The 16316-nt window shown below is 36.7% G+C and overlaps 1 protein-coding gene and 1 long non-coding RNA gene across 2 annotated transcripts in view; one reads left to right on the forward strand and one right to left on the reverse strand.

The window, feature by feature from the left end:
• Window positions 1-16316, reverse strand: part of LOC135321161 (uncharacterized) — a 344866-nt gene that overhangs the window by 169678 nt on the left and 158872 nt on the right. The window contains exon 4 of the long non-coding RNA XR_010380695.1: window positions 3624-3702. This is a non-coding gene — a long non-coding RNA (uncharacterized LOC135321161). The remainder of the gene's footprint in view (window positions 1-3623; window positions 3703-16316) is intronic.
• On the forward strand, window positions 14075-15238 carry CABS1 (calcium binding protein, spermatid associated 1). The gene has a single exon (XM_010982359.3). It carries the CDS (start codon window positions 14075-14077, stop codon window positions 15236-15238), a length of 1164 nt encoding a protein of 387 aa, XP_010980661.3.

Below are 16316 nucleotides of genomic sequence, written 5' to 3' on the forward strand. Positions count from 1 at the left end.
CCAAAAACTTCTCATAAGTCTATGCCAGCAGCTTTGACTGTCACCACTGCTGCTCAAGGAGGTGCTGACACCATGTTTTATGTCCCAAGATATGAATCTAAAAATTCTTTCAAGGAAGATACAACATTGAACTACAAAGCAGATCCCCAAGCAGACATAGGCATTACGGCAGAGGACAAAGATATACTTAAAGAAGAAAATTCAGAGACCATGTTTATGTTATACCTACTGCAAATTATAATGTTCCTAAAGGCAACAGCTTGGCAGATAAACATTATTCTCTTAACTCTGATGTATATAGCTCCACCAGTTTCAAAGGGTCAACCAAAACCACAGCTGACCAACTTGAATTTGAGAATCCTGCATCAACCTATACGACTGAAGTCTCAAAACCTCTACTTGGAAAATTTACTTCTGAGTCTCAAGGAAAAGTGTTTGTGAGAAACAGTAATACTCATTTTGAAAATGATGAATTCTTTGATGATGATATTCTTTATCCAATGATGGAAGAAAATGTCCCAAAAGGATATGACTTTTCCCCTGAAAGAAGATCTACTTTTACAACACCAAATTTTATGATTCCAATGAAAGATAAGATAAATCCTGCTCTGGGCCACACTGTCGTACTAGGTAAAGGAATTTCCAGAAAAAAATTTGCATTCTATACTAATGAACAAACAGATCTAGGAACAGAAAAAGACCAAATTGCTACAGGTAGCGTAACCAATTCTTATACCCTCATTATACCTATGACCTTCTCCACTCCTGTCTCCTCTAAAAACATAAATGTGGAAAATGATTACCATATATCTGAAACGGGTATTCCTTTATCACTGGGATATGCAAATACGTTGGGAGATGATTCCTTTATTCTTTGGCCTGGAACTACTCCAGCAAAGGAAAATAATCTAAATGCTATGGAGTGGATCATCATCGAACCTGATAAAAGTGATTCTGAATATACTTCAAGTAAGCATGCCTTTGAACTATGGAAGGAAAAAAATCATCTTATTAAAAAACCTATTCAATTTACATGGGGACCAAATGGATTTGTATCTCAAACACCATCCTCTAAAGATGAGGCCTCAAAGAGTCTTCTGTACAGAATAATTCACCCTGAGTTTGAAACTAAAGACAAATATCAAAACACCATTCTCAAAGAAGAAAATATGGACTCTAATATTGTTGACACTTCTTTCAAAGATGACTCCAAAATCTTCAACACTCAGCATCTGAAAACCATGGCACCCTCCTTAACAGATACAGCTGAGACTGTTCCCCCTGAGCTTCTAAAAAGATCATCTGCGGAAAAAGGCACTCTATATGAAGATGATGACATCGTCATTCTCCCTGAAGATTCTGGTTTGGGAAATAAAAAAATCAAGTGTCTCTTTTTACCACACACAGAAACAATTGTTACCATGGGAGAGAGCAGAACATTTGGCACCATCCCCACTGATTATGCTGTGACCACCACATCCATAAAAAGTCAAGGCCATTTCTACAAAAAAGGCATTTCATCCAATGTTGGTAACACATCTGCTCCAGAATTGGCAGACACCACCACATCAAAAAACTCAAAAGTCAATGAAAATAAAATGGACTTAGCTGAAGTGGAACCTTCAGAAGATTACATTAACCACTTGGCTCATGATATTGCCTCCCAACCTGAGAATATCTCTTCTGGTGGTGATGTTACTAAGGGTATAATCAAAACAGCCTCGGTAGCTTCTCTTAGTCCTATTAATACCACCAAAAAGACAACAAATGCCACCACCATTTCACTTAATGTCGTCTCTGCCTTTGACTCTAAGGAAAGCGATAAAAATGATGACTCCACCATGCCTGAGGCAGATGGTGTTCTGTCCATAAAATTAAAATCTCTATTAATTCCCAATCAGAAAAGACCTAGAACTGCAGTTGTTCTTAGTGAAGACGATTCTTTATCAAATAAATCTGTGACAGTAGAGGCATCAGAGCTGCGGGGTGAACACTCTACTATCAGGGACCAAAACTGGAAAATCACCAAGGTGCAAGGTGACCCTCAGCTCTTCTCCATGGTCTCCTCTGTTCCTCTGGAAAATCCTATTACTTTTTCAGAGAATTCTATAAATATACTCACTGACATGCCTACCACTGAAAATGGGAGCATTAATGATAATGCTGACACCATAGCCTTTTCACCTAACATAGCCCTTCAACCCATAATCCCAGAAAAGGAGCAGATAAATAAAACTTCTGACTATGCTGTGAGTCATCATGTAAATAAAGCAGTTATCAGTCCATCTGCAAAAGAAATCACTATCTCAGGAAGTGAGGTTAATGAATTGTTCAGTAAAGCTAAGGCTATTGTAGAAGATAAGTCCTGTATTTCTGAAGCCAAAATTCCAGTGAACTTAAGAGAGGTAAATTCAGCAAACATTAATCCTTTTATTCTTAAAATTGATGTTACTCCTGCTGAACAGAAGGTACCTGGAACTTTTAAGGAAACATTTTATCCTGATTCCACAATAAGCACAACAAAGCTGACAAAGGCCAAGGCTAGGGGCTCATCTTCTCTTGATAATGGTAACTTAGAGAGGTCTGTCACCAACTCTTACAGCAAGTTATATCATCTACCCCAGAAACCAACTCTTCTTCTTACTGATTTTGTTGCTAATGTTATTAAAATCAATAATTCTGAACTTGATCCAGCGCTTATTACTGGAGAGAGCAACATAAAAATGACCGATGAGTCTATAATATCTAAAGATGTAACTGTTCTACCTAAAAAAGAAATCATTTCATCTGACAATATTATATTTACTTATGACAAAAGGAACATTATAAATGGAAAAAGATACATAGATTCTGCAGAAAAAGATAATGTAACTCCATATGAAGTAACTCCTCTTAAAAAAGACTTTTCAGCAGAATCAGATGTGGTTTTACTGGCAGAGGAAAACAATCCAAATAATATGAATCTAATGACCATTGAGCTTGACAACAGTACTCTTAAATATTCATCAGAGGAAAATTCCTTTTATGTTGGAGAAGGAAAGAGCCCCACAACAAAAACACCTACCTTTGTTCAAAGGCTCCATAGATTTGCATCTCATGTTCCCTTCCACACACCTGTCACTGAAAGTCTACTGAATGAAAATCCTGTAGAACTCAAAACTAAAGAAAACCACCAAACACTGATCTCCAGAAAAGGAAACTCTGATTCTGATAATGTTGGTTCCTTTCTCAAAGATTATACCACCAAGTTCAGAAGTAAGTTACCTAGAGCCACAACTCACTCCCTAACCAATGGAAACAGAAAAAATTTCCCCAAGTTTCTAGATGATTTATCTCCAGCAAGCAGCACCCTAAGTGAAAATGGGATTATTATCAATCTTCCAGAAGGCAAAAGTGTTGAGCATATTAATGCTCCAGGCCCAAAATCAGTGCAAACTGTGGGAGAAAGCAGGATGTTCCCAGATGTAGTCACTGATCTCACCAGCAGCACAAATCCAATAATAAGCAAAGATCAGCTCTACAGGAGATACAGCTCATTCACTACTCTTTAAGACCAGAGGGTACCCACTATGTCACCCACGTCAGAATACAATCAAGACAAAACTTTCAAGGAAGAGAGTTACCATTCACAGGATGCCACTGCTCCTTTAGTTACATTCAGTGTCAACCTTGATAACGAACTTCCTTTGGTTGATGAAGATTCTGTGAATAAAGAAAACAGGGCTTCAGTTTCTTTTTTACCTATGAAATCAACTCACAATATGGCTGATACCATTGCTCTTTCCCGAGAACAGTTATGAATGGGGTGATCCTATGCGACCTAGTGAAAATGTTAGGGCTAGAGAATCCCCATTTCCACTAACGACTGAAAATATCATTCTCACACCCCAAGTCTTAACTTAGGATTCTGTTCTAATGAGTGACAATTCCTTGACTGACTCCTCAAAGTTAGTATCATTAGTACCAGAGACAATGACTGAATACCTTGATCTTATTCATGGAACTGATATTTCAGAAAATCAGGACATTAAAATTCAAACAGACCTTCAGCCCCACTCCTTGGACTCAATAATTCCCTCTATTCATTCAATAATTTTTACCAGGAAATCCACAAATGATGACGCTGATTCACCATCCATTGTGGACAGAGAAATTGTTAACAATTCTAAAATTAAAACAGATGTTCAACCTCTGGATACAACAATGAAAGTCCTTTCACCTAGGCAAATAAGCCTTTTCCCTTCTGAAATAAGGAAAACAGCCAAGCTCTCTGCTGAGGAAGACACCATTCAATGTAAGTCATATTATAAATGCAACAGTTTTCATTCCAACTTCGGAGAAAACACTTCCCTCAACCCTGAGCTCAGTTCTCTCTCCAAGAGCAATAATAACAAGGAGGAGGAACTCATTGTTGAAGCAGGCAATTTTGTTTCAGGAGATTCAAGGACATTAAAAGACAATTCTTTTGTTGGTAAATTTAATATTTCTGCTATACCTCAAGCTCCTCCTAGTTTAAAAAGAATACTTTTGACTGATTCAACCATGTCTCTATAAAAGACTTCAGAGTCTAAGGTTAAAAACTCTGCTCTTCCCGGTGAAGATACAGGTTCTACAGGTTTTCTTCATAATGTTCTCACTGGATCCTCTGAGCTGCTGTGGAAATCAACTCTTTCTCCTTTTGGGTCTACAAATTCTGTGAGTTCATCTAAATATTCTGAACCTGATCCAGTTGTCAAAATGAAAAAAGATCTTGCAACAAAGACTAATAATATTCCATTTGAGGAAAGAAAGTATCTGTCTCACAAAAACATCATTGCACCTAGTACCAATATTTCAACAAAAGACATGTTGAACACTATTTTTAATAAAAGATTTAGACAAAGAAATTTTGGGAAAGATATAAACACTGAATATGAAATAGTTCTTATTGCAGAAAACACTTCAGACATTACTTTAAATGGTGAAAATATTCCAAATAACAAACATGTAATAAACATTGTGAATGATGACACAGCTCTTAAGTATGTTACAAATGAATACATCCTTCAACCACAGGAAAAGAAAAACAATTCCACTATTAAAAAAACTGCTCTCATGTATGGCCCCAAAACGGTTGGGTCCCATCCATTCTACTCCAGTGGTGATGCATATAAACATTTATTTCAAGGCGCCCCAACAGAAATCAAAACTAAAGAAATGCTGCAAAATTTGATATCTAGAGAAGAATATATCAGTTCTGACCTTGACGCTACTGCTCTCAAAAGTTGCACTGACAATTTGAATTCTAAGGCTCCCAGATCCATGACTTACCCACCAACTCACACAAGTGAGAACTTTCACAAGTTTCTAGATAAAACAACTCTGAAAAGGGATACTCTAGGGGAAGATAACACCATCATTATTTTTCCTGAAGACAAAAGGATGGACTATATCCTTGTTCCAGACGTAGGAACAACAGTAACCATGGTTGAGGGAAGGATGTTCCAAGATGAACCCATTGCTCCCATGGTGATCACCTCTCCATTAAAAACTAAGAATCAATTCTACAGTAAAATCACTTCATCTGCTACTTATAACAATGATGCTCAAGGTAAAGCAGTATACATTTTATTACCCAGAGTGGACAATGTTAAAGGCAAAACTAATATGGCAGAGATGCCACACTCATGGGACAGCATTATCCCTCTGGCTGATTTCAGTGGCATCCCTGATGGTCAACTTTCTTTTATCAGTGAAGACACTGAAAATTTAAACAACAAAGTTTCAATACCTTCCTCACCTATGAACACAGGCCACACGGTGGGTGATACCAATACTCTTTCCACTGAGAGTAGTTATGACAGAGGTGATTCCATGCTTCCAGAAGGTAATATTAGGTTTAGAGGATTCCTAGCTCCACAACTCCCAGAAAAGCCCATTTTCATTGCCTCAGCTGCAAATCTTGAAAACTCTGACCCAGTGACAGATAACTCCTTGGCTAATTCTTCAACTGCATGGTCAAATATGTTTGAGACGATGATTGAATTCCTTAATACTACTAAGGATGGTGATGATCCCATTACAAATAAAACTGATCTCAAGCCTTACTCCATCTCAGCTAGAACTCCCATTGGTCCCATTACTTTTGCAGACAATCCCACAAATAATGAGTTTGATTCACTGCCCTCGATAAGCAGAGAAACTACTGACATTTCTAAAATTAAGACAGATAAAATATATTTTGAACCTCACAGAACAATCATGAAAGCCTTTTCTCCTATAAAAGTTTCTCAATATAAAGTCTATGGAGAAGAAAAAATAGCTAATTTTTCTGATCAAGAAGATCCAACTACTAAATTTAATTTAAGTCACATTACAAACGCAACTGCTCTCAGTCCAGCTGGGGAGAAAACATTTTCCTTAGCAAATGAGTCTAATACTCTGTCCAAGAATGACAACAATGTGGAAGAGGAAGTCAATATTTCTGAAGCAGGCAATTCTTTTCCAAAAGATGCAAATATATTGAAAGAGAGTTCTTTCCCTGTTAAATTTGATGCTTGCTACTTCTACTAAATTTCAAGCACACTCCAATTTAAAAGGAATCTCTTCATTTGGTTCCATATTAACACTTCCAGAAGCATCTGGGTCTAATGATCAAAGCTCTTCTCCTGAGGTCACTACTGGAGAAGGAACCATTACAAACACTCCTACTGGAACATATAGTCTACCATTATGGAAATCAACCCCTCTTTCTTCTGATTTCACAGCATTCACGAGTCCGTCTAAGTATTACAAACTTGATCCAGCTGTCAAAATGAAAAAAGACATCATAACAAAGACTAATACTAATACTTTACCTGGAGAAAGAAATACTCCATCTGTCAAAGCCATCATTACCCCAACTACAATTGTTTCATCAAAAGGCATGAAAAACACAATTGATAACAATAAATTTGAAGAAAAGACTTTTATAGAGAAAGATACACCCATAGAAGTAGTTCCTTTTACAGAAAGCATTTCAGAAGAGGCACATGACACCCTTTTGGCAGTTCAAAATATTCCAAATAATGAGGATATAGTAACTATTATACCTGTTGACAGTGCCCTTGAATATGCTGCAGATAACTATATCATTCAACTAGTGAAGGAAGGAAATGGTCTCCTTACAGGAAAGCCCACACTTACCAATGACTCCAATGTACCTGAGTCTCATGAACCCTATGCCAGCGCTGCAGTCTCCGAACATTTATCCCAAGGATCTCTGATTGATATCAAAGCTAACAAAAACCACCAAAAGTTCCCCAAAGAAGAAATTCCTAATTCTGATAATGATCCTACTGTTGTCAAAAGTTCTATTGCCAATTTTAATACTAAGGCTCCCAGGTCCATGATTTATTCTCTAACTGATTCAAGCTGGACTTTTTCACCTATGCTTCTAGATGAAACAATTATAGAAAATAGTCCTTCAATCAGTGATAACACCATCATCATTCTCCCTAAAGGCAAAATAATGGAGTATCCGTGTGTTCCAGACCCAGAACTAGTGACAAGAATAGGAGAGAGCAGAGTATTCACAACTAATTCTATTGATCCTGCAGTGATCACCAATCCTGTAGACTATAAAGACCAGTTCAACAGAAAAGGTGTCTCATCTGTTTTGTATAATAGTGCTGCATTGGAGGGAGCAAAAACCACCATATCATTCAGATTTGATGCAAATAAACATAAATCAAACTTGGCAGATATGCCCCATTCACAGAACAATATTTCTCTGGCTGAATTCAGTGTCGTTCCTGATGATGATCTCCCATTCATCAATAAAAATACTGATGAAGCAAACAACAGAGCTTCAATCTATTCCTCAACTACGAATAAGGAGGCCAGCACTGTGGCAGACTCCATTGTTCTTTCCACTGAAGGTACTTACAGAGGAGGTGATTCTCTGTTACCTGGAGAAGGTAATGTTAAGTCTAGAAGATTCTCATCTCTACTAATATCTGCCATGTTTATTCCTAATTCCTTAAATGAAAATACTGAAACTTCTGGACAAATGACAGATAACTCCTTGTCTGAATCTGTAACACCTAGGTTAGAAATGTTAGAGAGAGAAACTGAATATGCTGATGCCATTAATGAAGGGGATATTCCAGAGAGGCAGGGCATAGAAATGCCAGCTCACATTCATTCCTATCCATTGGCCTGGAATGGTCTTCTAACTGAACCACCTATTTTTTCAGATATGTCCACAGACGGTGAAATTGATTCACTTTTCTCTCTGAATAGAGATATTCCTGAAAATTATAAAACTAAGGCTGACAAAAAATTTTCCAAGTCTCAAAGGGCAATGATGAAAGCCTTTTCCGCCCTAAAAGACTCTCAAAACAGTGTCCGTGAGAGAAGGGAAATAGCTAATCTCTTTGATCAAGAAAATCCAGCTGCTGAATCTGAATTAAGTCACTTTATAAATGCAACAGCTCTCATCCCAGCTGTGGGGAAACTCCTTTCATCAGCAACTGAGCCCAATCCTATCTCCAAGAGCAACAACAATGTGGATAATTCTTCCCTTGTTAACGTCTACACTACTTCCTTCAAAGTTCAAACACCTCCTAATTTTAAAAAAATCTTTTTAGCCGTTTCTCTTCCAGAAGCATCTAGGCCTGCCTCTCATGATAAAGTTACTAACACAGAAGGATCCATCACAAACACTCCAGCTGAATTAGGTGGCCTACAATATGGGTCAACTTTTCCTGCTTCTTTTGCAACATCCCTAGGAACGTCCAAATATTCTGAACTTGTTCCTGTTCTTACTATGGGAGAAGACACCACAAGAATGACTGATTATAGCATTACACCTGATGAAATAATTTTTCCACCTAATAAAGTTATCATTTTGCCTAATACCATTACCTCTGAAAAAGATACAGCCAGTACTTTTAAAGGGAATATATTTAAGAACAAAGAGTTTATAGACAGAAATTCAGCTGCTGAATATGAAATCATTTATTTAACAGAAGACATTTCAGAAAGGGTCGTTTTAGCTGCAGGCAAAATCACTCCAGCATACGTGGACTATATAAAAATTATGCCTAATGATGGTGGTTCTGAGTATGTCCCAGATAAGCATGCCTTTGAATTCGAGGATAAAGCAAAAAATCCCCTTATAAAAACAAGTACATTCATATATGCCCCTGAGACACATGCGTCTCATGCACCATATACCACAGTTGCTGCTTTAAACCATCTGTCTAAAGCGGCATCCCCAGAGTTCAAAGCTAAAGAAAGTTACCAGGCTGTGATCCCTAGACAGGAAAACAAGAACTTTGACACTGTTGTCATTGCTATCAAAGATTCAAATGACAATGTCAATACCAACAGACCCACAGCTCATTTCCTAATTGATGCAAGTAAAAGTTTTTCTTCTAGTTTTTCTGACAAAACATCTGTGGGGAAAAGCACTATAAATGGTGATGGTGATACCATAATTCTCTCTGAAGGCTTTAACTTAGGGAATAAAATAATTGATTATTCCCTTTTTCCAGACACAAAACTGGTAGTTGAGAACAGGACATTCACAACTGGTACTAATAACACTTTAAAAAACAGTGATCATTTCTTCAGGAAAAACATATCCCCTACCATTTTTAAGACAGTTACACCCAGGAGAGTAGACACTACCACATCCAGAGTATCTGATTTTACTGAAGGTGAACAGGTATAGCTGTGGTATCTGATTCAAGGTTTAATAAGTTTCTTTTAGCTCAGCATTCCAGTAGTGACATCTCCAGTGTGAATGAAAACACAAAAGGTACAATCAACACAGCTCTTACTTTCTTTTATCCTTTGAAAAAGATATCCACCAATATGCCAAATGCTCCTGCTATCTCTACTAGTGACCAAAAAAAAAAAAAAAATTGGCCATTATAGATTTCCATCATCAGAGAGTGTCATGTCTCTAAGACTTACATCTGAGGAATTACTGAAACTCTCATCCTAACTTCTAATGCTCCTACTATAGAAACTGCAGCCCTCAAGACTTGTAAGTTGTAAATTTATATTACCCACAGTGCTAATATCAGAGGCATTAGACCCTGCGTCTGCAGACTCGGCTTACTTTAATGAAGGCACTATCTCAGAAGGGCAAAATATGAAAAGTCAAATGGTCCAGAAGGTTCTCCCCTTGGTCTACATTGTTCTCCAAGCTGATTCCACTGGTTCTATAGATGACATGGCAGATGTCACACCTCAGACATCTGCTACTATTGTTGCCAAGGACAAAATTTTTTATATTGATGAGTTTGGTGATCAAAATTCAGAATTCAAAGGAGTAACCACCACCAAGTTTTTTATGCCTTTGCCTTAATGACTGTAGTAAACCAAATTTCTGTTATGTGAAGGAAATAACCAAAGCCACTGCAATGAAAGACATGGCTACAGAATTTGAAGTAAATCACCTTATAGATGTAAATATAATAAAAGAAAATGACCCAAGTATCCAGATGGGATCTAAAAGATGTTGACATAAAGCCTTATCTTGTGAATAAAGATGTCATTACTGATAATAAATCAGTCAATAAGGATTATGACAGAGCTCCTGTAGCAGCCTACTCAAGCTTTCACATACCCAAGGCTTCCCTCTCAGGTGGATCTGTTCCTCAGGGAACCCATTTCATGGCTGGGAACTCAAACTTGCTCACAGAAGTAATTACCATTATTCCTACTGGTGAAAAATCTACATCTAACATGGAGACCGTTTCCTTGGTAAAAGGAAATTCTTAGTTGAAATTTAATATAGCCAATCTCAGAGCAACAAGACACTGAATTTCAAACTTCAGAAAGCACAAATGCTACATCTGAATCCATTGTTGAAATAGAAAAAAATTACCTAAATTAGGAGCAATTTCTATTGCACTACAGGCTAACAAGAGGTTGAAGTAGATACTTTCTTTAGGACTGATATCCCTTGGCCACAGATAGAAACAATTACCCCAAAGGACACCGTTGAAGAACCTGCAAACAACAAAGCAAATATGAGAGTCACAACTGCTCCTAATGGAAATATCATCTTCCTTGAAAACAAAGAAACAGTAACCCCACAGGCCAACACATCCTTCAATTACAATTTCCTTACTCAAGCACCTAACACTCCAATCAATGGAGGGGAAGAGAACAAAATGTGGACATTGACATAATCAAATCTCTAAATGCAATTGCTCCTCTCACTTCCTTTACTGTTTCTGAAGGTGAGAATTCTTTTGTGAATGAAGATATTGAATCTGAAACTTCTTCAGTAACTGCATTTTAATAATGATTATAACTTCAATTAAGGTTAAGAACTCTATTTTCTCCAATAAATTTATAAAATCTGAAGATATTTCTAAAATGGGAATTCTGGAAGACATAAAATAGGAGACATCATTTGTCTCAGTTGATTCTTTTAAACTTGCACATGACACTTCTAATAAATCTCAAGATATTCTCAATATAAAGAAAGTCTGAATGGTAGACACCACAATGACATCAGCATTTTAAAGTCTATATGTGAGGATTTTTCCTAGTCATGTATTCCTAAAAATCATAAATGTGCCAAATGACTTTGCTGAGGGCTTACTGCAAAATCTCCCCCTCTTGTTGGCAGCTTTCACTTTTCATGAAAGAAAGAGAGAGAAAAAGGGAGAAAGAAAGAAAGCAAGATTTGTGTCACGGACTTAAAAAACTTGCCACCTAAAAGGAGGCATAATTACCAAGCCAAACATCTCAAAATTTAAAGCAAATAAAAAATAAAAATGTTACCCAACCAAACTTGCTACAGCTGCCAAAATAAGGAAGATATATACCCTGACCTGTCGATAGATAATAAATTGATACTTCTCTGAGAAAAGATAAATGTTCACATTAGTGTGATAGACACTAAAACAATGGGGGAAAACACTCTTCATACAAAATGAAATTTATTTATACAATCTGATTCCCTGTCTTTAAGTCAGATAAATCTTTGATAGTAATGGTCTATTGGTCAAGTAAGAGTATACTATATTCCCTACAGCAGATGACTCCAGTTCCATCCTCAAGACTGCTAAAATCCAGCAGTCCTACCAGGATTTTCTCCATATGCTTCCTGCACTTTGATGGATGACACACACTCTCACTCTGGTGCCCTTTTTTGAGGTCAATAGTGCAAAAAACACATATAATCATAAAGTTATTCTCCATAGGAGAGAAAAGACTTATTATGCTACTACAATCAATGTGATTCTACCTCACAGCCATATTAGAAGTAGAGTTGATGTGACCACAGAAGTAATCTTTGAAATTAATTTGACAATTATTATCTATGAAGGTGACATCATCATTTTACCTGACATTTCTAACTGGGGATTCAGTGCTCATAAAAATGAATATTTTGCTCCTTGTTTTCACTCTATTCAACATTACAAATAACAAGTATTCCAAGATAACTTCTAGCGGTTATACACCTAACTTCCATATTTCTCCCTTTTCATGCACACACACAAAAAAATCCCCCCCTAAAAATACCAAGTCTTCTGTTTATAGCATGCTTTATCCTGAATTAAGCTTCATAAACACCAAATGACGAGACAGAAAAAAGCAGAGGTTAAAAACTTCCCATTAAGATATCCAACACAAAGAAATTGCATTACCCTGTGATTTTCTTTACTACCACTGGAACTGAGAGTATTTCTACTTAGAAATTAAAAAAAAAAAAAAAAAAAAACCTGTGCCAGTCATTAACTTGAGACTTCCTTCCCTGTGCCGGATAATGACAGCACTCCCTATATTAAAAAGACATTTGAGCCCTCAATAGTGACATCCACTTGAAGCAAAAACGTATCTTTAAAATGAAAAATGTCCATCTTAAAACTTATCCGATATTTCTAGAGTGATGATATATCTATTCCAGACCAATCAACTAAGAAAAAACATTGTTAACTTTGAGGTTAGCTTGAGTCCAGATCTAATTAAGAAGAAGCATTTGCCCTTGAGGTAGAAACTGCTACTCTGCTGCTGCGGCCCTTTTTCAGATTTAGCTGTGTCTGAGTCTGAAAATTCTCTTTCTTCTAACGACACTGGGAAAAGATTAACAACAAACTGCAATCCCTTTTCATCCAATTAGCTAAAGCTTGAGGATGATAACAAAGTAAAATGACTGTTAAAACTAACATCATTATAGAAAATAATCCGTCTAAAATTGAGCATTAATTCTTAAGTCTAATACAATTATTCCACAAGCTGGTTTTGCCTCTGGGTTAATTCTGATATATAATGTCAAACCCCTGCCAAAAATTTTGGGGGTGTTAAAATAACAGGTCTCTACAGAAAAACATTCCTAAAAAAAAAAATTAAACCTACAAAACCTGACAATCTCACTGTTACTCAAGTTAATTCAAGAAAAAGTAAGAATTATCATGAAGGAGAAAACTGCCAAGACTCTAACAAGCCAGTAACTTACTTTTTATTGTCCCTACTGAAAAAGTGAGAATTCCCTCTCTGAAGAACAGAACTGAAGTCTCTGCTACCTAATTACTTTCTGCAGCTACATTCACTGTCAAAATGCCATTAATTTGTTTTAGACATTTAAGTAGCGTGAATCTCAAGAGAGGACGCTTCATCTCGAAAAAACTCTGTTACTTACTTGAGACGCAGGCAACCTGAAGCTGATGCTGATAATCTGTGGCTCCTGGAGTTTCTCGTGTTGACACTAAACCCACAAAGTACCTGACAGACTCTGCTATGTCTGTTTCAAGTGACACTAGCTACATTTTGGAAGGCACATCCCTTATTAAAAGACACATGGTAAATCGCAAATTCCTTGCAATTGAAATATTCATCTGTGAATGTTGATTTCATAATCAGAGAGGACTGTATAGTCTTTTCATCTAATATCAATACTCGTAACTGGGGCAGAGCACAGAAACAACCTCAGGGAGAGCCAGTGCTGTCAGCCCTGTGGTTGATGCAACAATCACCATGATGACCCATGCTTCAGTCACTATAATGAACACCACCACTCTCCTGCCTAGGGATACCACTGGGCCCAGGGAAAGACCTCTGAGTGTGCATGGTGCCACTTTGTCCCATGGCTGAAGATGGCTTGCCGAAAATTTACTCTCATCCTCCAACCGAAAGCAGCAGGACAACTGAAGCAACCATTTTCTTTGGGGCCGACAACACTATTCCTAAATCAGAAACAACTATTAGTTCAGAAGGAGACCACATTACTTCAGTAAATGACTATATGCTAGAAAGTGATTTTTCAACAACTACAGACGACAAGCCTCCAAAGGAAAGATTAAAATCAGAAGATGATGTTGAATCCCATCTGGAGAAAGAATTTGCCACTCTGACAGACACTAAAAATCCCATAGCTAATGGATCTATTACTGAGAACTCCATGCCGGTGAAAATTGGCAATATCCCACCACCAACTGCTGTTTCTTTAATAGATTTTTCCACTAACACAGCAAAAGATGATATTCTCTTGGATACCATTGACCTAGGGGATGAAGATGTGTCACTAACTTCCAGAGCCTCTGGCACACTAAAGGGAAGCACAGCCAGCACTGATGAGACCTCTGTCCTTCCAGCTAAAATGGGTGAACCTGATATTAACAACTGTAGTTCCTCAATTAAGTCCAATGACACTGCTGATGAGACTGTCCCGGTCACTGACTCCTATATCCCTGAGGGTGAAATCTCTCCCGCGGCTGAAAAACAATTCGCCACCATTCCAGATATAATCGCCCTTACAGAAGAGAAGAGAACTGAAATTGACTTAATTCTTCCAGAGGATGACCCCAGTGCTGTGCCTAAACTAAGTGACTCAGATGAGGAAAAGTTTATCACTGTGTTCGAACTCACTACCACTGTTGAAAGAGACAAAGATAATGCAGAAGACATTCTGCTAACCAATGAGGAGTCTACAGATGGAGGCAATGTTTGGATGGAGAGAGATACGGCAACTGAAGCAGAGAACCAGTCCATTTTGCTTACTGCTGTTGAATCCAGATATGGCTTTGTTGTCCCTGCATCAGTAGCTATGAACTTCATGGAAGATTCATGTACCATGACAAAGGAAGATTCATCTGAAAATAATAGAATGGAATCTGTAACTAAGGACACAGAAGCATTGTCAGGAACTACCCCTGATCCAGATACCCTAACCCATGAGGAAGACACTTTCACAAATGAAATGGGTGTCTTTAAACTATTGAAAGAAGAACCAGATGAGTTCCTGATTTGAAAGCAACAAAAGAAATGCCACACAGAACTGTGCAATAGTCTAAACAGCTAGTTTTAACATCTAAGAAGTTTGTCTACCAAGCAAAAATCTTAATAAATGAAAGAATATGAGCATTCAAGGCAAGTATGAAATTTAGAAAACACAGATGTTTTAAGAATAGTGGTAATGCAGGAGAATGTATTTATGGAAAGTTCAAAAACTCAGCAATACAAGAGTTTGCCTACTATCACAAAGTTTAATTGGGTTATCCAATAATTACTTGTTTTAATATAAAATCTTTAACAGCAGCCTTCAGGGATATTAAGAGAGAGAAAATAAATAAGGCTCACCCCTGCTGTATTTAATCTATATGTCATTTTAGTTAATCCTTAAAAGCATATTTCATTGTGAATTAAAGAGATGAAGAGAATCAAATTAACAATATATCTCAAAAATAATTGTTTTAATATTAAAAGACCTTAAATGCTTATTATAAACAGATATTTTATTAGTATGCAACCAATGATTCTCTTCTATTAAAAAATAAATTTACAGTCCTCACTCAGAAAAATTAGAGCTCATTAGTAATTGTTTAGTATCCATATATAAGAAATACAAGAACTATTACAGGTTTCCTGACTCATGTTGAATGCAAACTAAGGCAAAATGATATTTTACAAATGTATGCATCTGTCAAAAACAATATTGTATATAAACATATGAATTAATTTAATTTTATTTCTTTAAAATTTCCTTCCTGAATTTTGTCAATTTTTTTCAGGTCTTAAGCAGATACTGCACTCTTCTTATGCTTTTGGTTAGTAATTCAAGGACATATGTCTTCATTCTTTTTGGACAGACTTTTAAAATGGGTCTGTTTTCACTTTGCTGATTTTTCTTCAATAAATCTTTCTGACAGCAATCAATTTACTGTGTGTAAATGTGATTGATATTCTAGCACAGAATTCTCAAATTAGGAGAGATATAAGTAAAATGAAAACCTATTGTTTGTTTAAAGAATAACTTAGCTCTAGACACCAAAAATAGAATTATTCTATAAATACTTATAATTTTATTATATTAGAAAAAAGAAAAACAA

Source organism: Camelus dromedarius, chromosome 1 (assembly GCF_036321535.1).
Source record: "Camelus dromedarius isolate mCamDro1 chromosome 1, mCamDro1.pat, whole genome shotgun sequence".
Classification (NCBI taxonomy): domain Eukaryota; kingdom Metazoa; phylum Chordata; class Mammalia; order Artiodactyla; family Camelidae; genus Camelus; species Camelus dromedarius.

Coding starts and splice junctions, on each gene's coding strand:
- CABS1 (XM_010982359.3), top strand. CDS start 14,075: ATGGCTGAAGATGGCTTGCCGAAAATTTACTCTCATCCTCCAACCGAA.